Source organism: Staurois parvus, unplaced genomic scaffold (genome assembly GCF_062004578.1).
Source record: "Staurois parvus isolate SC_StPar_1 unplaced genomic scaffold, SC_StPar_1.0 ptg000390l, whole genome shotgun sequence".
Lineage (NCBI taxonomy): Eukaryota > Metazoa > Chordata > Amphibia > Anura > Ranidae > Staurois > Staurois parvus.
The window spans coordinates 11,245,910-11,272,922 of NW_028318186.1; the positions used below are offsets into that span (position 1 = coordinate 11,245,910).

The 27,013-nt window shown below is 44.4% G+C and overlaps 1 protein-coding gene and 1 non-coding gene across 2 annotated transcripts in view; one reads left to right on the forward strand and one right to left on the reverse strand.

Annotated features, from left to right (window-relative positions):
• Positions 1-1,270: 1,270 nt before the first annotated feature.
• CIMIP2C (ciliary microtubule inner protein 2C) overlaps positions 1,271-27,013 on the reverse strand; it is a 68,679-nt gene continuing 42,936 nt past the window's right edge. The window contains exons 2-5 of the mRNA XM_089685977.1: positions 9,703-9,976; positions 7,388-7,500; positions 6,274-6,392; positions 1,271-1,375 (exon numbers count right to left, since the gene is read on the reverse strand). Of these exons, the coding sequence (XP_089542103.1) occupies positions 1,302-1,375; positions 6,274-6,392; positions 7,388-7,500; positions 9,703-9,976 (580 nt within the window). The 3' untranslated portion in view covers positions 1,271-1,301. The remainder of the gene's footprint in view (positions 1,376-6,273; positions 6,393-7,387; positions 7,501-9,702; positions 9,977-27,013) is intronic.
• TRNAT-CGU (transfer RNA threonine (anticodon CGU)) lies at positions 4,232-4,303 on the forward strand. The gene has a single exon. It is a non-coding gene; the product is annotated as a tRNA-Thr (tRNA).

Sequence of the window (27,013 nt, forward strand, 5' to 3'; positions counted from 1 at the left end):
TGCATGATAGTATTAGGTACACTGGAGTGTCAGCTCCTTTGGGGCAGGGATTGCTATAAAGACCTGAAGAAAATTGAATTATGTATACTGTATACAATGTCCTGCTGAACGTTTTGTTTTGTATTGTCACCATTTATCACTATATCCTACAGTTTTGGGCATATAAATATATATACTGTGAAGGAAATAAGTATTTGATCCTCTGCTGATTTTGAATGTTTGCCCTCACAAAGAAATGATCAGTCTACAAATCAAATGGTAGGTGTATTGTAACACTGAGAGATGGTTTTGCACAGAGCAACCCGGATCCTCCTCTTCTCGGGTCCCCCACTGACACTCCTGGCCCATCCCTCGTGACGGGTGCCCCCACAGCAAGCAGCTTGGCCCCTCCCTCCTGTCAGGTGTAGTTTCCAATAAGCTAAGCTAATTTTCAGAGGGTCTGAGAGTCTCTAGCCCGTAGAGGGGCAGTTGCTACTGCTCCATAATGACTGACCACTTTCAAGGAAAAGAACAGTCCAGGGTCTGTTCCTGTAAATAGGAAGGAAGTTGTCCCTGTGCTTTGATTCATTTAAAGTGATTCTAAAGGTTTATTTTTTAAAATAACAAACATGTCTATGCTTACCTGCTGTGTGTAGTGGTTTTGCACAGAGCAGCCTGGATCTTCCTTTTCTAAGGTCCCCCGCTAGTGCTCCTGGCCCCTCCCTCCTGTGGTGGGCCCCCACAGCAAGCAACTTGCTGTGGGGGAACCCTCTGGTCCGTGTGTCCACACAGAGCTGTGGCTTGGCCCCGCCCCTCCCTCTCTCTTCTTGTTGGCTCACCGGCTGTGATTGACAGCAGTGGGAGCCAATGGCTCCCGCTTCTGTCTCAGCCAATGAGGAGAGGAAGTCTCAGGATAGCCGAGACTCCAATGCACATTGCTGGATCGAGAGGGGGGTTTAGGTGAGTATTTGGGGGGGATGCTGCAAAGGGAAGGTTTTTTTACCTTCATGCATAGAAACCTAGAGCCTTTAGAACCACTTTAAGTTGGCCATACTCGCTATTACCATATCAAAGTTATATTCCCCTAATAAAATAACAAATACCAGGCTCATGGACTGTTCACTGACTGTGGATGAAAGTGTGGAAAATGCAGGTTGCCTGGCTGTGCAGAGCTCAGGGGAATCAAGAAACACAGCGGCCCTCACGGGGGTCATGTTATACATGAATTCTACTTCAAGTGTATATTCCTTAATTTGGTTTTGAATTGCATTCACATAAGACCAAGACGATCTCCTGATAAGACTCCATGTTTATTCATTACATCAGTCCATTGATGGTATTAAGGGGGTTTTTGGGTTTCTTGTAATCATAGAAGAAAGTAAGGTCATTTCAGATCCTGGAAGAAAAAGATATTAATTAATATAAAATAAAACAAATTAACGCATAAATATGACGTAAAAAAAATGATAATCTATACCCTCTACAACACACGTTTAGTCAAACTAAAAGTCATATTTTCATTTTGATAGATACTGAAGAGAAAAAAAATTAGCAAATAAAAAAATATATATATAACATTTACAATTGCGCCACAGGTCATATTGTAATTGAATGTTATTAAAAATTACCTTTCCTTTTCAATCTGCAGCGCTGAAATTTTCTATAAGATGCAATGCAATATTGCTACCTGGAGGCTTTTTGTACACAAATGGTGTACAGAACGCCCCCTGAAAACGGCATTTCCTGCTTGTGTGATTGGCTGCACTAAGATGCAAGTCAGATTTTTTGGCATCCCTTGCAACAAGGGGACCATCTAGAAATGTTAGTTATGCCTAAGCAGCACCCTGAAAGATTTCCTTTTTGTTTTAAATGTCTCATAGCTGTATATACAGTTGTGTTCAAAATAATAGCAGTCAGACATGACTAACCTGATCAATCACTGTTTCTGGTAGAAATGATATTTCTACATGGCAAATAATTTACTAGCAGGTGTAGTAGAGTAATAGAAATCCAACAGACCCAACAGTCATGACATGGATGCTGCTGATTCTGTGTAATTGAATCACTAATTGAAAGGGGCGTGTTCAAAATAATAGCAGTGTGGAGTTCTATCAGTGAGGTCATTCATTCTTTGAAAAACAGGTGACAATTATTGCCCTTATTTAAGGAAGGAAGGCAGCAAATGTTGTACATGCTGGTTACAGTGCATTTCTCTCTGAAATTCTGAGGAAAATGGGTCGTTCCAGACATTGTTCAGAAGAACAGCGTACCTTGATTAAAAAGTTGATTGGAGAGGGGAAAACATATAAAGAAGTGCAGAAAATGATAGGCTGCTCAGCTAAAATGATTGCAAATGCTTTAAAATGGCAACCAAAACCTGAAAGACGTGGAAGAAAGCAAAAAACTACCATTCGAATGGATAGAAGAATAGCCAAAATGGCAAGGACTCAGCCAACAATCAGCTTCAGGAAGATCAAAGAAGGTGTAAAGTTCCCTGTGAGGACTGTTACAATTAGAAGACGCCTATGTGAAGCCAAGCTATCTGCAAGAAGCCCCCGCAAAGTCCCACTGTTGAAAAAAAGACATGTGCTGAAGAGGTTACAATTTGCCAAAGAGCACATTGAGTGGCCTAAAGAGAAATGGTGCAACATTTTGTGGACTGATGAAAGTAAGATTGTTCTTTTTGGGTCTAGTGGCCGGAGACAGTTTGTCAGACGACCCCCAAACACTGAATTCAAGCCACAGTACACTGTGAAGACAGTGAAGCATGGTGGTGCAAGCATCATGATATGGGAATGTTTCTCATACTACGGTGTTGGGCCTATTTATCACATACCAGGGATCATGGATCAGTTTGAATACATCAGAATACTTGAAGAGGTCATGCTGCCTTATGCTGAAGAGGAAATGCCCTTGAAATGGGTGTTTCAACAAGACAACGACCCCAAACACACCAGTAAACGTGCAACATCTTGGTTCCAGACCAACAAGATTGACGTTATGGAGTGGCCAGCCCAATCCCCGGATCTTAATCCAATAGAAAACTTGTGGGGTGACATCAAAAATGCAGTTTCTGAGGCAAAACCAAGAAATAGAGAAGAACTGTGGAATGTAGTCCAATCATCCTGGGCTGGAATACCTGTTTACAAGTGCCAGAAGTTGGGTGACTCCATGCAACACAGATGTACAGCAGTTCTCAGAAACAGTGCTTATACAACTAAATATTCATTAAGTGATTCAAAGGAAAGCAAAATCTTCAAACATTTTTCAGTTTATATAGTGAATGTTTGAGTTTGTAAAGAAGAATACAAACACTGCTATTTTTTTGAACAGTCTAATATTCACTTTTCTTAAATTGTTTTAGAGGAACAACACAAATTTGATATATTTTTTCATGTTTTGATTTGGAATAGAATGTGTAGTGTTCCCAAGGCATTTGTGTGTATGGAAATAAAAGCTATTAGAAGGATTTTGAGCTTTATTCACTTTTTTCAACACACTGCTATTATTTTGAACACAACTGTATCTGTTAAATTTCTATAAAGCCCCAAAGGTGACATCTGTTTGTGGATTTTATTTAGACTGTTGTACCAGTTGACTTCTGTATACCACACTCTGTTTTGGATTGCTGGTACTCTTCAGACTTGCGCAGTTGATGATCACAGATCCCCGTCCATACCTGGTAACCTCAGAAGGTTGAGGGCGAGAAGGTGAGCACTCCTATTGTTGATGATACAGTGCAAAAAGAAGGTCCATGTCATCATTTCATAGCCTGCCTTGTATGTACTTATCTAAAAACATATTCTTCCCATTTTTTTTAAAAAGGTACTCAATATCTGTGTAAACAGATGTGGAATATGCCTTAAGAAATGCTCCTGTTTTTTAGTTTAGACACAATAAGCACACAAGGTGCACTTTATTAACCCTTTTTTGCATGGTTGAAATGTGTTTAACTGGACACAGTTGCCTCCAGGACTTAGCAACAGAGGTACATTAGCAACTCAAGAGAAAGACAAAACCAAGCTTGTTAAACCAGGCTGGCAACAAAAGGCACAAACGTTTTGGTAACAGCACAATTGGAGTTGAGCAAACATACCAGAACAAGGTTTGAAATCAAAGTAAAAAAAAAGAAGGCAAGGTCATGGCTGTGACTGGCAAAAAGGTTGTAAATACACACAATACACTGAATACAGTACACAGCAGTTGTGCAATTGACAAAGAAAGCCCACTCAAAGAGCATCTTTTTAAGGAAGGCACAGTGGCCAAGTGGTAAGGCGTTGGTCTCGTAAACCAAAGATCATGGGTTCAATCCCCATCTGTGCCTGATGTATCTACCTTAACCAATCATCTTTTTGGATGATTGAATTGTGTTTCTCTGTCCTCAGTGGCCCTCAGGACTCATTACCAGGCTATTACGCAGATATACCTAAAAATTAAAGTAACAACCTCAAAAGGAAGAAAAAGCCATGCTTGAAAAACCAGATTGGCAAAAAAACCCACAAGAGGTTAAAGTGGTTGTAAAGGCTTAAGTTTTTTTTCTTCAAAAACCTTCTGTGTACAGCAGTGCCCCTAGCACCCCCCCGATACGTATCTGAACCCCATCACAGTCCAGCAATATGCACGAGAGCCTCAGCTCTCCAGGGACTCTCCCTTTCCACTGGGTGAGACAGCTGCAGAAGCCATTGGCTCCCATTGCTGTCAATCACAGCCAGTGACCCAAGAAGGAAAGAGAGGGATCGGGGCCATGCCGCAGCTCTGTGTGAATCTGTAAGCCTGCTTGGATACACTCATAGCAAGCTACTTTAAGTAGCAGAGTAATCAGATTTGGGTTGTAAATTGAAAGAACATACATATGGGTATAAAGTTTGAAATAAACGTACAAATTTGAGGTAAAAAAAACCTAGAAACAATAAGTTTGGTGGTGGATAAAAAGTGGTGAAGAACAATTTCTATATACTCAAATTTTACTGAATACATACTATACATAGATACAAGTATATATAGACTGTAACAGCCTGATTTAAAGTGCCTAAACAAATCTCTGAAGGTGGCAAAGCAGCAAGATGTTGGTCTTCATAACTTAAAGCCTATGGGTTCAATCCCAACCTTAGCCCCAGCTAACCATTCATGGATGATATAGTTTGTAAAACCAAACCAAAGGGCGCAATAGATTAAGCAGTAGTATAATGACAGTTGGGCCATGGCCAGGAACCTGAGTGCACTTACCATACCTATACAAGATACTGTATGTGTTTGCAGAGGTGTCAAACTGCAGCACTCCAGCTACAAATCCCATGAGGTGTTGCATGGCTGACAGTAGAGAGCATGACTCCCAAAGGCAGAGGCATGTTAGTAGAGGGCCACAGTTTGACACTTGTGTGTTAGTGCTACATGAGCTTGTGCGCAGAAGAATACTTTAAAATCTTGCACAGCCATAGGGCAGTAACTACTCTTTACTAAATAAATAATTTTATCTGCCTTGTTATATGTACATTGTGAGAAATTTCAATTGTGTTTAGACCTTTAGGTGGTAGCATTTACAAGAACATAAAGATTGCCAAGGCCTGGTCAGGGCTGTGACTGGCAAAAAAGGTGGTCAAAAACAAGGTAATTATACAGTACATGCATGTCACTGACTACATACAAGTAAACCACATTGCCTTTGAGGTGCAGTAGCTAAGTGGTAAGGTGGTGGCCTTGTGAACACAACATCATGGGTTCAACCCTCATCTGTACCTACATTGACCTAGTGTGGCTGGTCTTCTCCCAGGAATCATTTTAGGATGACTAAAATGTGTTTCCCTGGATTCACTGATCCTCATGACTTAGCACCAGATTACTATGTTTGGATGGAACATTTAAACATGGAGGCAAGCATTTAAAAGGGAGACAAAGCCAAGATGTTTAAACCAGACTGGAAATGAAAGACATAGAAGATCAGGTAACAGTGCAATCGGATTTGAGCTGTAAACTGGAGGTGCAAAAATAAAAGAACAAAGTTTGAAATTAGTGATCAAAAACAAGGTAACAACCAGGCAGTGCCTGGGCTGTTCACATACAATTTGTGTATATACACATTTCCCTGAATACAACTACAAATAAAGCTTGGTTCACACTGCTGCGACTTCATTGCTACTTTCATGCAGCCTTGATGTTTTGCAACTTTGCTTTGGCCAATCATATTAATACAGAGTATTACTGAACTTACATTTTTAGACTGTTCTGTGGCCAAAAAGCGCTTCTAATCCTCATGGTAGAGTCTTGCTACCTCTAACTATGCTCAGTCGCCCTTGCCTTGATCTTTATAGGTCAGGTCCCTTGTATCAAAAATTCCAGGATGCTCACATACAACTTGGATGAGTTGTTCATTGTTTAGAACATCCCTCAGTCTCTTGAAAGCCATCTTTCCTGCACTGTGGACACAGCTGTACAATGTTCTTGTTAGGTGAACAATGTGCTTTGGGAGATGACAATGCTTGGAAGGAAATTTTGAGCTGTAGGGATTGGCTGAGCCACAGGTACATAGCAAAAAATGGAATGAGAGTGGAGTATCGGGTAAAAAAAAGCCACTGAACTCACAACCTAAGTCGCAAAGATAACACAAATAAATGACTTCCTTGTGACTTTTGGGATTTTAATATTGCAGTCTATGGCACTCGTGTTGCAAGGAAGACACAGAAAAGTAATGCAGGAACTATTTTTTTGGTCGCTGCAACTTGAGTCGTGACAATTAAAACTGCACATATTGACATGAATGTGTTTTGACTTGTCACGCGACTTTCTGTGTCGCACATCACAGCAAGTCACATGCCAAGTCACAGCAGTGGGAACCACAGCTAAGGGATACACATAAGGGTCAGGAATGGGCATAGTGACCAATTGGTAAGCATTGGTCTTGTCAACCAAAGGTCATGGGTTCAATCCTCAACTGTGCCTACATTGACATCCTGTTGTCCTCCACCCACTAATCCTCCTTGAATGATTGTAGTTTACCTGATTTCATGACTTGGCACCAGGTTATCATACATTGATGGTTGACCTAAACATGGAGGCAATCACTCAAAAGGAAGTTAAAGGCATGACATTTTCTTTGGATCACTGTACCAATTCACATCTGCATGCCACACTCCATTTTGAGTCTTGAGACCCCTTCTGCTTCACACTCTTAATCAGCAAAGTTTTATCTATTCTTAGTAAGCAGATAAAGGACATGCCTATTATTGATAATGCAGTGTCATCATGGCATAGGCTCTATTATTTGAACTAATGTGAAAATTTACACCCTGCTTCCCCACCACAAGCTGGCAGAATACCTGTAGAGTGCAGCAGCTAACCTAATTTACTGTAAAACTATGTGGAATGCAATTGATAATTTGAATACAAAACTTTTCTTGTTTAACAATCTTACCATTGTTGGGGTAGAGGATAACTGTCCTCATTCTTCACAGGTAAGATGAAGTGGGGCACTTGTGGTACAGTTCCAGTTTTGTCTCGGTAATGGTCTCGGTGTTGCTGAGCACTCTAAAAACGAAGAAGAGCATATTAGTGTGCATGGTGCAAGGGCATGAACACAGTGATAAAAATAAGGACTAATTGACCACATCATATTTGGAATGAGTAGCTAAAAGGGTATGTGAAGGTCTGTATATACGGGAGACATCTTTTGCCTGCTTGCTAGACTTGGGGTTAAAGTCGCAAAGACGAGCCACTCCCATTCTGTCCCTGGGGTCAATTCATCAACGCCGCTTACAAATGCCTCCTCAGCAGCCCGATTAGTTGCTTGGACCTGTATTGGTCCAAATGTCTTTCCCATGACCTCTGCTCTTTACAGAAAAGTAGGAAGTTTCCTTTGTGATCAATAGAGGCTGCAATTTGGATGTGCAGAAGAAGCAGGGTGGAACACAGGATATTTAAGTAGAGGCTGTACGGTAGAGGCAAGTATGAGACTTGCTAGGGACCCTAAGGGGCAGGGGCGGACTGACCATTCGGGCACTTCCCGAGGACCCGGGGTCAGTAGGGGGCCCCATGAGATTCCCCTGGTACCTTTCATAGGCTTTTTTGGGTGTAGTTTCAGTGTGGGTGAGGACACAAGGGCCCAATGATCCCCTATTGCCCGGGGGCCCCATGAGTTGTCAGTCCGCCCCTGCTAAGGGGTAGAGCATTGGGCAAGTGTGCAAGTGCACTTACTCTTTAACCCTCCAATGATCAATATTTTCTTGGCTCTGGAGACATTCATTTTTTGCTTTTTGGTCTTTCTAACCAATCTTGACCTTTGATTGTTTTGAGACCAATGAGATCTTTTTTTTGTCACCAGTATATTTGTTGCACTGGGTCTACTGTTTTCTCATAGCAACAATCAATATTGAAAGATGAACTCTATCTAAAACACTTTTTGCAGAGTAAAGGGTTGGAAACGATTTGTATTTGCTTGAGAAATTTGGTCTCACTCCCTATGTAGTGACCCAAATAGGAAGTGAGAGGACTTTGGTTTAATGGGTATTTGAGTATATAATAAAAAATGAAAGATTACACCCCTGCTATTTGCTCTGATGGCTGAGTATTTGCTTTGCCCAGTATGATAGTCACCTGAGAAAAACTGGTCCAAATGACTACTTATTAGTTCACTGTATTATTTCACTGTGAATCAGTAAGAAATTAACAACAAGCCTAATTTCCAGGCTGGATTGATGTGAACTCTGTTTGTTTCTAAGATACCTATCAAGAGCCCCATCTTTGGAATATATGTGCCTTGACTATATTGACTATCATGCTCTCTTTACGGTGCCTTACTTACATCGGGCCTGGATGGTTCTCCATTGGGAAGTTGGTCCTTCTTTTTTATGATTATGTATACAAGACTGTTGACTGTCTACTGAATGTACCTGAATTTCTCATCCAAGAGGCAGTGGCTTCACCTTGATCTAATGATTCGCCACTATGGGCAACATGCACATGCTAAGAATTCCACCCTACCCTATTACTTAGGAGTGGGTTTCAGTGTACTGATTCTGTCACATATGCTCCTTAAGGATTCCTGCAATGCGTCGAGTCCACATGTGAATTGTAAACAGGATCTTTGCATTTTGTGAACCCTATGCGGAGAGTAATTTTTAAAGTTGTGTAATAGATTTTAAATGGTACATAAATAAAGTTGTTTTTAAGGTACTCACTTTCTCTTCTATATGTCAACACAAAGTCCATGACTACATATTTTGACAATGGTTGTATATGTTCAAAGCGCACAAGCCCCTATGTCCCTAATACAACCTCTGTTCCCCAAAGGGTTCCAGTGGAGTTTCAACTTTTAAGGCTGCTGGGGCTTATTTTATAACAATCCCATCGGTCTGGGCATAAGTCCCACCAGTGACTTAAAAAATAGGTAAAATTCTTTTTGGATGTCATCCTCATGGAGGATTTGGAGCATTTTCTGGGCAGCAAGGGAGAGAACTGGTAAGTTGTCCTTCAGGTGACTATAGCAAATCAAATTAAAAGCAAACTCAAAAGTGGCTGGTGTTCTGTAGGAATGTCTTCAGATGGGTACTACATGCTGCTTGATGGAAGCATGTAAGATATAAGATATAATACTTTATTGCCATTGTACTGCCACAAAGGAATATGACAAGCAGTAAATCCTTTTATTTTACCATGTACTATCTGAGAAATTTGCAAAAAGTGTGTTTAGACTGATGGTGTAGTTTATGTGTGCAGTAAAGAGTTCCAAACCTTTCTGAACTGGTCCAGCTCCTGGGTCCTGTTATAGTCTACGTGGTATCGGGACCAGCTAGGACTATATAAGAACCTGTCCCAGCCCCGGGATCGACTACTCAGCACCAGTGCAGGGTCATTAGAGTAGCTGGTAGGGAACTGCCCCCCTTTGCAGTATGGACTCTGGCTTGAACTGAGAGCTGAGCAACGGAAATCCTGGAAGCAGCGTGCTGTGGTGTTTCCATACGTATCTCCATAGGTGAATGCCTCCGTTGGAATATGTCCACGGTACCTGTGGATACAGTTGGATTTACTTACTATAGATATAAGTTGAATTACACTTCCATTTGTAATGCTATCTATGTCCTTTGGTCCATCTCTGCTGCTGCCACTCGGCTCTGCCCCATATCATCTCCTCTGTTCTACAACATAAGGTATTCTAAAGCTTTAACAGTCAATATCATTGATTCATTATCGGTCTGTGAGAGATCACAGACCACAATAGGAAGATTTGTGTGAATAGATAGCAGCTAAAAGCTTTCATAAAACAAGGCAAAGGAGGATTTTGAACAACAACAATCACATTTGTCAGCACGGGCATGTCAAATCATTGACTGCAGAGGAAGATAACAAAAAACCCAAAAAACAGACAGCTTAGTTAAAGTGAATAATACATCAACATTTAGATCCCAAAGGATTCAGAACCTATATATTTATTTTATAACAATGTGCATTTGAGTATTGGAAAAATTCTTGGTTAAAGGTATCATCAGAGATGATATGGTGATCAGATGAGTGCTGTTCAGTTGTGGCATACACAGGGGCGGACTGACAACTCATGAGGCCCCCGGGCAATAGGGGATCATGGGGCCCATGTGTCCTTGCCCAAACTCAAAAAAAGCCTATAAAAGTTACCAGAGGCATTTCATGGGGCCCCCTACTGACCCCGGGCCCCCGGGCAGTGCCCGAGTTCTCGAATGGTCAGTCCGCCACTGGGCATACACTCACTGGCCAATTTATAAGGTCCACCTGTTCAAATGTTTGGTAACACAAATTGCTAATTAGCCAATCTCATGGCAGCTACTTAATGCATTTAGGCATGTAGATGTGGTGAAGACGACTTTCTGAAGTTCAAGCCAAGCATCAGAATGGGGAAGAAAGGGGATTTAAGCTACTATGAATGTGGCATGGTTGTTAGTGCCAGACGGGCTGGTCTGAGTATTTCAAAAACTGCTGATCTACTGGGATTTTCACGCACAACTACCACTAGGGTTTATAGAGAATGGTCCGAAAAGAGAAAATATTCAGTGAGCGACAGTTGTGTGGCTGAAAATGCCTTGTTGAGTCAGAGAAGAATGGGCAGACTGGTTGCTGCAACATTCAGAAGGTAGGGTGAGAATTTGGTATAAACAACACGAAAGCATGGATCTATCCTGCCTTGTATGAACGGTTCAGGCTGGTGGTGGTGGTGTAATGGTGTGGGGGATATTTTCTTGGCACTAGCAAGGTATACCTAATACAGTGGCCCGTGAGTGTAAGCATGCACACTATTAGTGGCCAGCCTTATCTCATGGGAGCAATAGTTATCACCAGGGGCGGACTGACCATTTGGAAACTCGGGCACTGCCCGGGGGCCCGGGGTCAGTAGGGGGCCCCATGAGATGCCCCTGGTACCTTTTTCATAGGCATTTGTGAGTTTGGGCAAGGACCCAGGGGCCCCATGATCCCCTATTGCCCGAGGGCCCCATGAGTTGTCAGTCCGCCCCTGGTTATCACCTACAGAAATCCTGCCCAACCAGTCATCAGCTTCCAGGTCTTATTGCCAAAGGTTAGTTGAAGCTGATTGGCTACCATGCACAGCTGCACCAGATTCTGAGTGCTCCAGTTTTAGTAAATCTACCTGTTCTGTCTCTCCAATCTAAGCATTGAAAGTGTGATCTCTGTAACTTACAGCTGTGATGAGATAGTGATAACTCCAATCTCAGTTGGATACCACAGTCAGTGACTCAATCGAGATGATATCTTGTAGATCTTGTGAAGTTTATTCCATAAACTGAGAGAATCTTACAACAATGAACATCTGATAAGTCAAAAGATCATAATGTGCTCTGCTCTGCTCTGAGACATGAGGCTTGCTGAAATGCATTACTAGGAAGGGTGTGGGCTATCTATACAGCATTAACTAAACCAAAGGAAAGGGAGAAGCAGAGACAAAATATAGAAAACAGTTAAAGGCATATGACAGTCATGTGAAACAGGACACTACCACTTGGAGTCTGCCATTGCTGACCTCTCCTTCTAAAAATGTTAGAAGGATGGCCATCATGCCAAGCTATTTGATTCATAAGGTATTGACACCAGTTGATAAGCATATTAGCCAAACAACTAGTGTTTTCAAAAATGATGGCTTCCATGTTTCTTTATTAAAGATCCTTAGTGCTATTATCTTTTGATGATCCTCCCTTCACTTAAAAAATCCTCACAACAGGGGGGCACAAATCATGACCTCAGCTGTCCATTAACCCTTTTAACCTGCCTCCTCATGCCTTCCTTATCTTCTTATTGACAGTAGGTGATATTGCTGGCCAACAGGAAGGCTAAAGGGTAAGAGTAGATTAGCCACAAAAGCCTCCAGAAAGCTGTAGTTGCTACTTGTTTTTGGGAACCCAGTGGCACATTGGAGATCATTTCAAGGATGTGAGCAGATCCTTGAAGAAGAGACCTCTGGGGACATTTTGGCTGGATGAATCTCTTGTAGGTCCCTTCATATCCAGAAAAAACTGTAATTCATTTACAGCTTACTTCAATAGTTATCTCATCAGTTTTTATTTTCGCCTGCATTGTTCTGGAATACTTAGGGCTCATGTACACTGCAGCTGCTAAACTTGCATTCCGGAGCTGCTCTGCATATTTTTCAGCAGCCCCTGAACTCTCCCTAATGTTTTCCTATGTGTCCATGTACACATCTTCGTTTACAGTTGTTTATAGGCAGTTAAGTTTACAGTCGTTTTTTTGAACGCACCAAACTTGCGTTCAGAAGTAGATTTTACCAGCGTTTCAAATGCCGAACGCTTGTAAATGTGTGTAAACGCTTGTAAACGCAGTTAACTGCATTTATAAGCGTTTGCGTTTAGAAGCGTTTTTTTAATTGTTCCATACCCAAATGCTGTCCAAAGCCTTTTTTCATCATCAGAAATGCATGCAAAGTGTTTTTCATGTATTCAAATAGACCCGGTACACCAGCGCAGTCAGTTGCAGGTTTCACGTGAAGGAAAAAATGGTAGAATGTGCCGCATTATGCTCATGATGGGATCCATAGTGAATACAACCAGAAAAAACAGGTCATCTCAACACATACTGCTATCTCTGCTTCTGCTCTCTCTATTCCTCAAAAAATGTCTGAAATAGTTATTTACTGTTTTTCAGTGCATTCTGGGCATTTGGAAGGGTCTCCTGAGGTTATCTTTTAAAAACGCTTCTAAACGCAAACGTGCATAAATGCGGTATGCAAACGTTGCTAAACTTACGTTTTTTAACCTACATTTTCCAGCAGTCAGTTTCCGTCGTTCAGAACAGTTTTCCAAATGCCCCGTGTACAGGAGCCCTTATCGTGTATCCATTACAGTTGCATTGGATTTCATAATGTATGTAATAATCTCTTGGTGCTGACATCTAGCAGCAATTCAGTGTAACTACAACTTGTTATTTTATGTCTTCATATGGTATAATCCCGATTCCCTGTATGTCAAGGCTAGTTGGTTTAGTACTTAGATAAACCCCTCCTTTCTTCATCATGTTCCCTAAGTAAGCTACCAACGTTACATAAGGCTGAGAAGATTCTTGTGACTTTATACTTCAAATGACCAGTGAACATCTCATGTACTACATTTTAGCCATTAAAACTAAACTGCCATGTCTTATTGGAGAGCTGAACTGTCTGTTGACAGTGCCTATTCGGCAGGTGACCATACTGGCCAGACAGGCTAAGGTCTAAAGGAGGTTTGTCAATGCATATAGCAGTGCTTGAAACAAAACAAGCATGATAGTCTGAATTCTTTACAAATCAGCAGGTAAAGGCATACCTATATTGTGTGGTTTGCTGGTGTATGCAGATGTTAGGTTGAAGACAGGGGCGGACTGACCATTTGAGCACTTGGGCACTGGGTTAGTAGGGGGCCCCATGCGATGCCCCTGGTACCTTTCATTGGCTTTTTCGTAGGCTTTTATGGATGTGGGCAAGGACACAGGGGCCCCATGATCCCCTATTGCCCGGCGGCCCCATAAGTCGTCAGTCCACCCCTGGTTGGAGATGCCCTTTAGGTAAAATGCCAGTGGTCAATGGTGGAAAACCCAACACACTCCTGAACTAATGAGCTTGCGAGGGAAGAGTGCGTTTAATTACTGAAATACCAACACTATCTCACACTCCTCGTGACTCAGTTTAATCACCTTCCAAAATGAACAATAATTGTTTTTCTTCCAATGAAACCAATCTGGCAGCTCCATGTTCAGAATGCGTTTCTGCAGAGACGAGCGATTATCCGGGGATTGCCGTGTAATTAGGCTATAATTGATTTCTAAAGCTTCATTATGCTGCAGAGATCATTTAAAGTCAAGGGAAAAATAACATTCAGATCATTCAGATTTATCTTCTTTTTAAAGAAAATTTCCAGTCACCCACAATCATTTTAAAGTGAAAGACAGTCTATCATCAGAATTCACAATTCATGTGACTCAACAGGGAACATTACCAAATTATATTATTGCTTGCCTCTTCCTTGCAGCTCCTCATCTTTCTGCCTAGGCAGCCCAGATCACATGGCCTGTGGTTACCAATCATTAATGTGGGGAGTCTGTGGTTCTTAATCAGGCCTACCATCTGAGATAAACCTGAGAGGATCAGGAGGGTTGTGACTCTATTCATAGATAATTAAGCAATTTACATAGAACCAAGACTTCACTTCTGTGGCTGAATAATGACCATCAGGAGTCCACCCACAACCCTGGATTCAAAGGAGAATGCAGCAGAGAATGGCCTCATGTCATTACGTGGTGGCATACCCTGCAGAATTTAGAGTCTTCCTGTTAGTAGGTTTCCTACTTGCTCACCAGCAATGCCCCATGCTGGCCTTGGGACATCCTCCTAGAACCTTGTGGAACATAAAGGGAAAAGAGTTTAGAGACTCTCCTACTTACAAGGGAAGCTCTGCCATCTTGTTTCTATACACGAGCTCCCAGACTGAGGCTCTACGATAGAAATAAAGATCCCTTTTCCCAATAAAGAATGTCCAGTTAGGTCTGGCCTTTTCAACATCTTACTGGTGGAAGAACAACACAATACTTTCCAGGTTTATAAAAAAATGCTTGCCGCTAGAGCAGCGTGTCCTGTCAGTGTCAGGGCTCTGTCCACAGCAGAGGTACTCGGAGACCTGGCATTCCTGCCAGTACCTTGCATGGCTGCAGAAATGCACACTGTTGAAAATCTACACACATTGGCGCACGGATGCGACCCAGAACACACATGTGCACTGGTGCATAGTCAGATGGCCTTTATAAGGAAGCCCATCACTCCCTCAAATTGCTGGTTGATCTCCGGCTCCCCAGTACCTTTGTTTGTATTCCTTTGCTACTGTGATCTGCTGTTACTGATTTGACTTGTTCCTGGACCTGTCTTCTCTGCCTGACTCTGGCTTGGCTAATGTATATTCTCACCTGCTCTCCTGATCTAACCCTGGCTTGGCTAATAGATATTTGCACCTTGTCTCCTGATCTGACCCTGGCTTGGCTATTAGATATTCTCACCTGCTCTCCTGATCTGTCCTCAGCTTGGCTATTAGATATTCTCACTTGCTCTCCTGTGTATGACCCCGACTATCCTATTGATTATGTCTGCTCCAATCTCCACCCAGCATCTGACCTTGGCTTTGAACCAACTACACTGTGGTCCTCTGCTACCCTGAAGGCCCGCATACCTCTTACAGGCTCCACCTGTCTGCAGACACCATTCCAGTGCATCTGCTGTACTCCTGGGTATACCTCTGATAAGCACTCCTACAGGCGACCCGTGCTACTTTGGGTCTGACTCTTTCTGTCCCATATCCAGGGGAGTCTGGATCTTGGCTGCAAGGGAAGCCCTCTCTCCATTGGCCTCTAACACCAGGTACATGATAGTCAGCTAGCATTCCATGCTTCACTCCTAGTCCTCAGACCTTGAATTCCTGAATATTTCTGCAAGCCAAGCAGGCCTGCAAAGAGAAATAAAGTATAATTGTGGCACAAAACTACCACATCTTCTCCCACTCTCAGATACTTCTTCCCATCAGCCCTTGGCTACTATGCGCCTTCCTCTTTTATACGGGGGAAAAAGATTCCAACCTACACCCAAAAATAGGAACAAAGTAGAGTTACTTTAAAAGAATCCTAACCCTTTTTTTACATGCCCACTACTGGAGGTAGAAGAGATTAAAGAGGACCTGTACTGTCCTCCACCTCTACTCATTAACTTTTCCCTGTTTTGCATGGTTGGACTAATAAACTTTACTGAAGAGTTTGCCTAACTGGCAAGATTAATTTGCCTAACTGCAGTGGCACTGCTTGGCCAGCGTAATCTATTTTTTCTTTTGGTACTCTATGTACCCTGATAAGGAGCAGGCACCTCTGTTATCAGACAAATGTGCCCATGACAAGTCAAGCTGCCTGTGACCTGTACACCTAATTGCACAGGAGCCCTTCCATTGTCCAAGAACAGAGGAAGAAGGCATTGCGTAGACCAGGCAGTTACAAAGCAGTTTGCTATGGATTTTAGGCAAATCCTGCAAGAGGCCTCTTTTATTTGGGAGTCTGACCTTGGAAAACCAGAAATAGCTGAATTGCACTTTAGCTGCCAATATATTTATTTTCCAAAAGTTTCCCAATCGCACCCTGTGATAATGCTGGCCATTGAGGTTCTAGGTTCAGAACCCTGTTGGTTGTATTTCTCAGACAGAAAGTCAGAGTTTAAAATATTTCCCAGGGCCAGAGACACAATGGGAGATTTTTCCTGCTCCATGACCAATTTGTATAATTTTCATAAATCTGAATATTTAGGGTATTTATTCAGTACACTGTTTTAATAAAATTCCTGTTCTTTTGTTGTACTGGCAAATGAGCAAAAATGGAAAAAAAAACCCTTAATAATAAAAAAAAATTATATATATATATATATATATATATTCTATTTTTTTTATAATGTCATTGTATCTGACAATTTCAGTATTAAACAAATAAACACTACAGTCTCTGTATTTTCATATGGAGGCTGAAGAGTCATTTTGTCAGTGAAGAATCTAACCTGCGTGTGATCATTATGTTTTACTGACACAGCGATAACACGATTGGGAACCACTCTGAATGGTTTCTGGTCATAAATGGAGATTGGAGCCATCAGTGACAGCCAGGATTGAAAGACACAAGCCATGCAAAATGTCAGTTGGAGGCTCTAAAAAAGAAGATAGTTATTAAATATCCCCCGCACAAGACATAGTGCAGAGGGACATTAATATACCGAAGAGGTATAAAGTCATTTTTGATTGGACTTTCTTATGTTGACATACTATTCTATATTTTTGTCCTTCTATTGAATATAGATAATAAGCAGTTTATTCACTAGAGGGAGCTCTGTATTTCACTGTGATTACTCATCTTCCCTTTCGGAATTAGAAATTAGCCACACATGGAGTGCATTGTTTTAGAACTATTCTGGTGATTTCAGGGGCGGACTGACAACTCATGGGGCCCCCGGGGCAATAGGGGATCATGGGGCCCCTGTGTCCTTGCCCAAACTCAAAAAAAGCCTATGAAAAAGGTACCAGGGGCATCTCATGGGGCCCCCTACTGACACTGGGCCCTCGGGCGGTGCCCGAGTTTCCAAATGGTCAGTCCGCCCCTGGGTGACTTGTAGACTTGCACTGTGATAAAGAACAGAAAAGTAAAACCACTGACACTGCAAGGAAGTCTTTTTTAAGATGTTTTGAGCCTGACTTTCATCTGAGAGTTAGCCAACTTTTTTTCTCTAAGAATGTTTTTTTTAATGACTTCTAGACTTTCTCTCTACCATCGGAAAATAATTTCATCCATGAAAAACTAGGCTGTGTATCTTACAAATTAAAATGTAATGGCTCAGTGTATAGACATACAGTATGTGTATATATTGTATATATTACATCTAGAAAGCCCATTGGTGTACATAGAAAGCACATGCCAGCTGCCTCTTCACCATACAGGCAATGAATCCTGCAGCTATGTAAATATTTAAAAGAAGCCATGTATAATGTAACAAACCGTGTGATATCACATCTCCGGAAACAAGGGCACACTTCAATGCTTAACATTGTAACGATGAAACAAAATAGAGAAACACAGTGTAAAAGGTTTATAGACATACGTAATGTAATTAATGACGGGTCACTGTATACCTTTAATAGAGGATTGGTGCCCATGAACAGAGTGATTGGGTTTGTAGCAGTTCACCAATTACATAAATTGAATACAGTTTTTTTTCTGTCTGTGTCTGGATTAGACATGTGCGGTTCGGTTCGTTCCGAATCGCATTTCGGAATAATTTTTCCGTTATTCAGAGATTTGGATGTATCCGAATAACGAATTACAAAAATAACTAATTTAAACGAATCCGAAATAATGAAACAAAAACAAAACTGAAAACAAATTTGAATACAAAATCGAAAACAAAATCGAACAAACATTCGAAAACAAATTTAAAGCGGAGCTCCACCCAAACGGGAAGTTCCGCTTTAAGGACTGGTTCCCCGCTCCCCATTATTCTATTGAATTTTTTTTTTCGAATTCGGTTGAAATCTTTCGAACAATTTTTTGAATTTTTTTGAATCAGTTTCACAGTTGGTTGAACCAATTTCGAATGCGAACGACTTTTCGAATTTGGTCAAAATGTTTTTGAATTTAATTCACATTGAATTACCGAAACGAATCCCAAAAACGAATGCAGACACATCTAAAGACTGGCAAATTGCAATATATCCAATTTTTGTTCCTGGGTTTAGATGTTCTTTAACCAAGCAGAGTGTGGAGATTTTTGGTGCCGTATCAAATTGGCACAATTTGTAGCCAAGGCTGGTACTAAGTGTTGGCAAGAAATTAGCTTAATAATTACTTTTCGCATACCACCCAACTTTGGAATATGAGAAACAGGAACACCTTGGGATGGAGAAGACATAGTTACATAGTTAATCTGGCTGAAAAAAGACAAAAGTCCATCCAGTTCAACCATTAAAAAAAAAAAAATATTATAATCCTATACCCACAGTTGATCCAGAGGAAGGCAAACAAACCCAGCAAAGCATGATCCAATTTGCTCCTGCAGGGAAAAAATTCCTTCCTGATACCCCGAGAGGCAATCGGATATTCCCCGGATCAACTTTACCTATAAATGTTATTTCCAGTTATATTCTGTGTATCCAAGAAAGAATCCAGGACTTTTTTAAAGCAATCCAGGACCAACTCTTGAGGGAGTCTATTCCACATTTCCAAAGCTGTCACTGTGAAGAAACCTTTCCGTGTTTGGAGATTAAATCTCTTTTCCTCCAGACGTAAAAAGTGCCCCCTTGTCCTCTGTGATGACTTTATAGGTATCGTTGACCAGGGAATATCGGATTGCCTCTCGGGGGATCAGGAAGGAATTTTTTCCCTGCAGGAGCAAATTGGATCATGCTTTGCTGGTTTTTTTTTTGCCTTCCTCTGGATCAACTGTGGGTGTAAAATTATAACTTTTTTTTTTAATGGTTGAACTGGATGGACTTTTGTCTTTTTTCAGCCAAACTAACTATGTGACCTCAGGGTGAATAACTCAACACCGAGTTCTCTATATGAACCACTGATGTATTTATACATGTTGATCATATCCCCCCTTATGTATTATACATGTTGATCATATCCCCCCTTATGTATTATACATGGAGATCATATCCCCCCTTATGTATTATACATGGAGATCATATCCCCCTTATGTATTATACATGGATATCATATCCCCCCTTATGTATTATACATGGAGATCATATCCCCCTTATGTATTATACATGTTGATCATATCCCCCCTTATGTATTATACATGTTGATCATATCCCCCCTTATGTATTATACATGGAGATCATATCCCCCCTTATGTATTATACATGGTGATCATATCCCCCCTTATGTATTATACATGTTGATCATATCCCCCCTTATGTATTATACATGGAGATCATATCCCCCCTTATGTATTATACATGGAGATCATATCCCCCCTTATGTATTATACATGTTGATCGTATCCCCCCTTATGCATTATACATGTTGATCATATCCCCCCTTATGTATTATACATGGAGATCATATCCCCCCTTATGTATTATACATGGTGATCATATCCCCCCTTATGTATTATACATGGAGATCATACCCCCCCTTATGTATTATACATGGAGATCATAAACCCCCTTATGTATTATACATGGTGATCATATCCCCCCTTATGTATTATACATGGAGATCATATCCCCCCTTATGTATTATACATGGAGATCATATCCCCCCTTATGTATTATACATGGTTATCATATCCCCCCTTATGTATTATACATAGAGATCATATCCCCCTTATGTATTATACATGGAGATCATATCCCCCCTTATGTATTATACATGTTGATCATATCCCCTCTTATGTATTATACATGGAGATCATATCCCCCCTTATGTATTATACATGGAGATCATATCCCCCCTTATGTATTATACATGTTGATCATATCCCCCCTTATGTATTATACATGTTGATCATATCCCCTCTTATGTATTATACATGTTGATCATATCCCCTCTTATGTATTATACATGTTGATCATATCCCCCCTTATGTATTATACATGTTGATCATATCCCCTCTTATGTATTATACATGGAGATCATATCCCCCCTTATGTATTATACATGTTGATCATATCCCCTCTTATGTATTATACATGTTGATTAGAGATGAGCGAAGTATTCAAAAATTCGATTCGACTGATTCGGCGAATTCGTAGAAAAAATTCGATTCGAGTCGAATATATTCGCTGTGAATTTAACTTAAAAAAGGGTGTTTCTAGGCTTCAGAGAGACTTAATATTAGTGCTGAACACTGTACCTTTAATTTAAATGCCCTTGGAGTCTGCTGGGGAAGAGAAATAATACTGTCAGGCAGTATGACATGCAGATGAGTGCCGTCGATCTTAGAATCACCGCACACTTCACTCATTTGGCCAGTCACGGGGCCAAAACCAGAGTGTGGAGCCACAGTGTGGCGGTGGAGGCAGCAGCAATGGGAGGCCATGCAGCACCCTATGACAAAAATGGAAACCACCAGCAGTGTGAGGAGACCTGAAAGTGGCACATGGCAGAGTGTGGCGATAGAGACAGCAGCAATGGGAGGCCGTACAGGGACCCATGACACACTCTGGACCTGGCAGCAGCATGAGGAGGCGGTACAGGGGCCCATGGCAGATTACGGGCCTGGCAGCAGCATGAGGAGTCGGTAGGGGGGCCCATGGCAGATTACAGGCCTGGCAGCAGCAATGGGAGGCCGTACAGGGACCCATGACACAATCTGGACCTGGCAGCAGCATGGGGAGGTGGTACAGGGGCCCATGACAGATTACGGGCCTGGCAGCAGCATTTGGAGTCGGTACGGGGGCCCATGACACACTCTGGACCTGGCAGCAGCATGAGGAGGCGGTACAGGGGCGCATGACAGATTACAAGCCTGGCAGCAGCAACTTGGACAGGAGGACGTTCAGTTTCTGCACCGTCTGGTGCGTGCTCGCAAACTGTTGTCTCTTGGAAACGGATTCCAAGAAAGACTGCTGACGGAATCCGTGAAGAGGAGTAGCAGGAGAAGGAGCATCTGAACGAGCGGAATATGCCAACAAGCGACAACAGGGGCCCATGACAGATTACGGGCCTGGCAGCAGCATGAGGAGTCGGTACGGGGGCCCATGGCAGATTAGGGGCCTGGCAGCAGCTATGGGAGGCCCGTAATCTGCCAGCACCCTATGACAAAAAATGGAACCCACCAGCAGTGTGAGGAGACCTGAAAGTGGCACATGGCAGAGTGTGGCGATGGAGACAGCAGCAATGGGAGGCCGTACAGGGACCCATGACACACTCTGGACCTGGCAGCAGCATGAGGAGGCGGTATAGGGGCCCATGGCAGATTAGGGGCCTGGCAGCAGCTATGGGAGGCCCGTAATCTGCCAGCACCCTATGACAAAAAATGGAATACACCAGCAGTGTGAGGAGACCTGAAAGTGGCACATGGCAGAGTGTGGCGATGGAGACAGCAGCAATGGGAGGCCGTACAGGGACCCATGAGAGACTCTGGACTTGGCAGCAGCATGAGGAGGCGGTATAGGGGCCCATGGCAGATTAGGGGCCTGGCAGCAGCTATGGGAGGCCCGTAATCTGCCAGCACCCTATGACAAAAAATGGAACACACCAGCAGTGTGAGGAGACCTGAAAGTGGCACATGTTTGGGGCATGATTCATGGCGGATTTAGTCAGTTGTGTCAGGAACTGGTGGTTTGAAATCCAGACTAATCCACGCCTGATTCATTTTCACAAACGTCAGTCTCTCCACACTTTGGGTGGACAGTCGTGTCCTCCGCGGAGTTGCAATACCTCCTGCCGCACTAAACACGCGCTCCGATGCCACGCTACTGGCCGGGCATGACAGCCTTTCAAGGGCAAATTCAGCTAGTTGGGGCCAAAGGTCAAGTTTCTTTGCCCAGTAGTCAAGGGGATTGTCTACCTCGGTTGGCAGGGTGCTGTCCAAGTAGGCCTAAGCCTGTTGTTTGAGGTCCTGCTCCAGGTCCACCTGATGCTGCTGCTGCTGCTGCTGCTGCGGCTGGTTAGTAGTTTCCTCACTGCGCTGGTGAAGAAAGCTACTCATCATCGACTGCAGACTGAGGCAGCCGCTGCTGGTGGAGCTGCCACTGCTCCTACCACCCCACCCCTCCCCTGCTGCCATGGCAGCGGAACGCGAGCGCACAGGGCCTACAGTGTCTGAGGATGGACGTTGGCGCAGACAGGCAGAGACCAGCTGACTACATAGGTGGTTTTTATAGTACGTTATTTTGGCCTCCCTCTCAGCAGGTGTGAAAAAGGCCACCATTTTTGAACGGTAGCGAGGGTCCAACAAGGTGGACAGCCAAAAGTCATCCCTCTGTCTGATGGTTATTATTCGGCTGTCGCTACGCAAGCAACCGAGCATGCTATGGGCCATTTGTGCCAAGGAATGCGAGGGACTCCCTGCCTCCATCTCCACAGCATACTGCCACGGTGCGTCTGGGTCCTCTGTCTCCTCCTCCTCCTCCTCTACCAGATGCTCCTGCTCCTCCACTCCTGTCCGCTGAGTGGAAAAACCACCCATTTCACTCAATAATTCCTGAGCACCAATGTCCTCCTCTACCTCCTCCTCTTCTTCCTGTCCTGCCCCCACAGGGGTCATGTGGCGTTGAGATCTGTGCGCCACGTCTACCGCACCCTGACCAGCCATTGTTAACAGCATTTGTTCCAGGACGTGCAACAGAGGAATGACGTCGTTCATCCCATAGTCCTGCCGACTCACGAATAGCGTGGCCTCCTCAAAGGGCCTGAGCAAGCGGCAGGTGTCACGCATGAGCTGCCAATGGCTGACATCTAAGTTACACAGGGGAGTACCTTTATCCGCTTGTAACATCAGGAAATCTGTGATGGCCTTTTGCTGTTCGTAAAGGCGGTCTAACATATGTAGGGTTGAATTCCACCTTGTTGCAACGTCACAGCATGAGGAGTCGGTATAGGGGCCCAAGGCAGATTAGGGGCCTGGCAGCAGCTATGGGAGGCCCGTAATCTGCCAGCACCCTATGTCAAAAAATTATACACACCAGCAGTGTGTGAGGAGACCTGAAAGTGGCACATGGCAGAGTGTGGCGATGGAGACAGCAGCAATGGGAGGCCGTACAGGGACCCATGACAGACTCTGGACCTGGCAGCAGCATGAGGAGGCGGTATATAGGGGCCTATGGCAGATTAGGGGCCTGGCAGCAGCTATAGGAGGCCCATAATCTGCCAGCACCCTATGTCAAAAAAATTCTACACACCAGCAGTGTGAGGAGACCTGAAAGTGGCACATGGCATGAGAGACTCTGGACCTGGCAGCAGCATGAGGAAGCTGTATATAGGGGCCTATGGCAGATTAGGGGCCTGGCAGCAGCTATAGGAGGCCCATAATCTGCCAGCACCCTATGTCAAAAAATTCAACACACCAGCAGTGTGAGGAGACCTGAAAGTGGCACATGGCAGAGTGTGGCGATGGAGACAGCAGCAATGGGAGGCCGTACAGGGACCCATGACAGACTCTGGACCTGGCAGCAGCATGAGGAGGCGGTATATAGGGGCCTATGGCAGATTAGGGGCCTGGCAGCAGATATGGGAGGCCCTTAATCTGCCAGCACCCTATGTCAAAAAATTCAACACACCAGCAGTGTGAGGAGACCTGAAAGTGGCACATGGCAGAGTGTGGCGATGGAGACAGCAGCAATGGGAGGCCGTACAGGGACCCATCACAGACTCTGGACCTGGCAGCAGCATGAGGAGGCGGTATATAGGGGCCTATGGCAGATTAGGGGCCTGGCAGCAGCTATGGGAGGCCCTTAATCTGCCAGCACCCTATGTCAAAAAATTCTACACACCAGCAGTGTGAGGAGACCTGAAAGTGGCACATGGCATGAGAGACTCTGGACCTGGCAGCAGCATGAGGAAGCGGTATATAGGGGCCTATGGCAGATTAGGGGCCTGGCAGCAGCTATGGGAGGCCCATAATCTGCCAGCACCCTATGTTAAAAAATTCTACACACCAGCAGTGTGTGAGGAGACCTGAAAGTGGCACATGGCAGAGTGTGGCGATGGAGACAGCAGCAATGGGAGGCCGTACAGGGACCCATGACAGACTCTGGACCTGGCAGCAGCATGAGGAGGCGGTATATAGGGGCCTATGGCAGATTAGGGGCCTGGCAGCAGCTATGGGAGGCCCTTAATCTGCCAGCACCCTATGTCAAAAAATTCAACACACCAGCAGTGTGAGGAGACCTGAAAGTGGCACATGGCAGAGTGTGGCGATGGAGACAGCAGCAATGGGAGGCCGTACAGGGACCCATGAGAGACTCTGGACCTGGCAGCAGCATGAGGAAGCGGTATATAGGGGCCTATGGCAGATTAGGGGCCTGGCAGCAGCTATGGGAGGCCCATAATCTGCCAGCACCCTATGTTAAAAAATTCTACACACCAGCAGTGTGTGAGGAGACCTGAAAGTGGCACATGGCAGAGTGTGGCGATGGAGACAGCAGCAATGGGAGGCCGTACAGGGACCCATGAGAGACTCTGGACCTGGCAGCAGCATGAGGAAGCGGTATATAGGGGCCTATGGCAGATTAGGGGCCTGGCAGCAGCTATGGGAGGCCCATAATCTGCCAGCACCCTTTGTCAAAAAATTCTACACACCAGCAGTGTGTGAGGAGACCTGAAAGTGGCACATGGCAGAGTGTGGCGATGGAGACAGCAGCAATGGGAGGCCGTACAGGGACCCATGAGAGACTCTGGACCTGGCAGCAGCATGAGGAGGCGGTATATAGGGGCCTATGGCAGATTAGGGGCCTGGCAGCAGCTATGGGAGGCCCTTAATCTGCCAGCACCCTATGTCAAAAAATTCAACACACCAGCAGTGTGAGGAGACCTGAAAGTGGCACATGGCAGAGTGTGGCGATGGAGACAGCAGCAATGGGAGGCCGTACAGGGACCCATGAGAGACTCTGGACCTGGCAGCAGCATGAGGAGGCGGTATATAGGGGCCTATGGCAGATTAGGGGCCTGGCAGCAGCTATGGGAGGCCCTCAATCTGCCAGCACCCTATGTCAAAAAATTCAACACACCAGCAGTGTGAGGAGACCTGAAAGTGGCACATGGCAGAGTGTAACGATGGAGACAGCAGCAATGGGAGGCCGTACAGGGACCCATGAGAGACTCTGGACCTGGCAGCAGCATGAGGAAGCGGTATATAGGGGCCTATGGCAGATTAGGGGCCTGGCAGCAGCTATGGGAGGCCCATAATCTGCCAGCACCCTATGTTAAAAAATTCTACACACCAGCAGTGTGTGAGGAGACCTGAAAGTGGCACATGGCAGAGTGTGGCGATGGAGACAGCAGCAATGGGAGGCCGTACAGGGACCCATGAGAGACTCTGGACCTGGCAGCAGCATGAGGAAGCGGTATATAGGGGCCTATGGCAGATTAGGGGCCTGGCAGCAGCTATGGGAGGCCCATAATCTGCCAGCACCCTATGTCAAAAAATTCTACACACCAGCAGTGTGTGAGGAGACCTGAAAGTGGCACATGGCAGAGTGTGGCGATGGAGACAGCAGCAATGGGAGGCCGTACAGGGACCCATGAGAGACTCTGGACCTGGCAGCAGCATGAGGAGGCGGTATATAGGGGCCTATGGCAGATTAGGGGCCTGGCAGCAGCTATGGGAGGCCCTTAATCTGCCAGCACCCTATGTCAAAAAATTCAACACACCAGCAGTGTGAGGAGACCTGAAAGTGGCACATGGCAGAGTGTGGCGATGGAGACAGCAGCAATGGGAGGCCGTACAGGGACCCATGAGAGACTCTGGACCTGGCAGCAGCATGAGGAGGCGGTATATAGGGGCCTATGGCAGATTAGGGGCCTGGCAGCAGCTATGGGAGGCCCTTAATCTGCCAGCACCCTATGTCAAAAAATTCAACACACCAGCAGTGTGAGGAGACCTGAAAGTGGCACATGGCAGAGTGTGGCGATGGAGACAGCAGCAATGGGAGGCCGTACAGGGACCCATGAGAGACTCTGGACCTGGCAGCAGCATGAGGAAGCTGTATATAGGGGCCTATGGCAGATTAGGGGCCTGGCAGCAGCTATGGGAGGCCCATAATCTGCCAGCACCCTATGTCAAAAAATTCTACACACCAGCAGTGTGTGAGGAGACCTGAAAGTGGCACATGGCAGAGTGTGGCGATGGAGACAGCAGCAATGGGAGGCCGTACAGGGACCCATGAGAGACTCTGGACCTGGCAGCAGCATGAGGAAGCGGTATATAGGGGCCTATGGCAGATTAGGGGCCTGGCAGCAGCTATGGGAGGCCCATAATCTGCCAGCACCCTATGTCAAAAAATTCTACACACCAGCAGTGTGTGAGGAGACCTGAAAGTGGCACATGGCAGAGTGT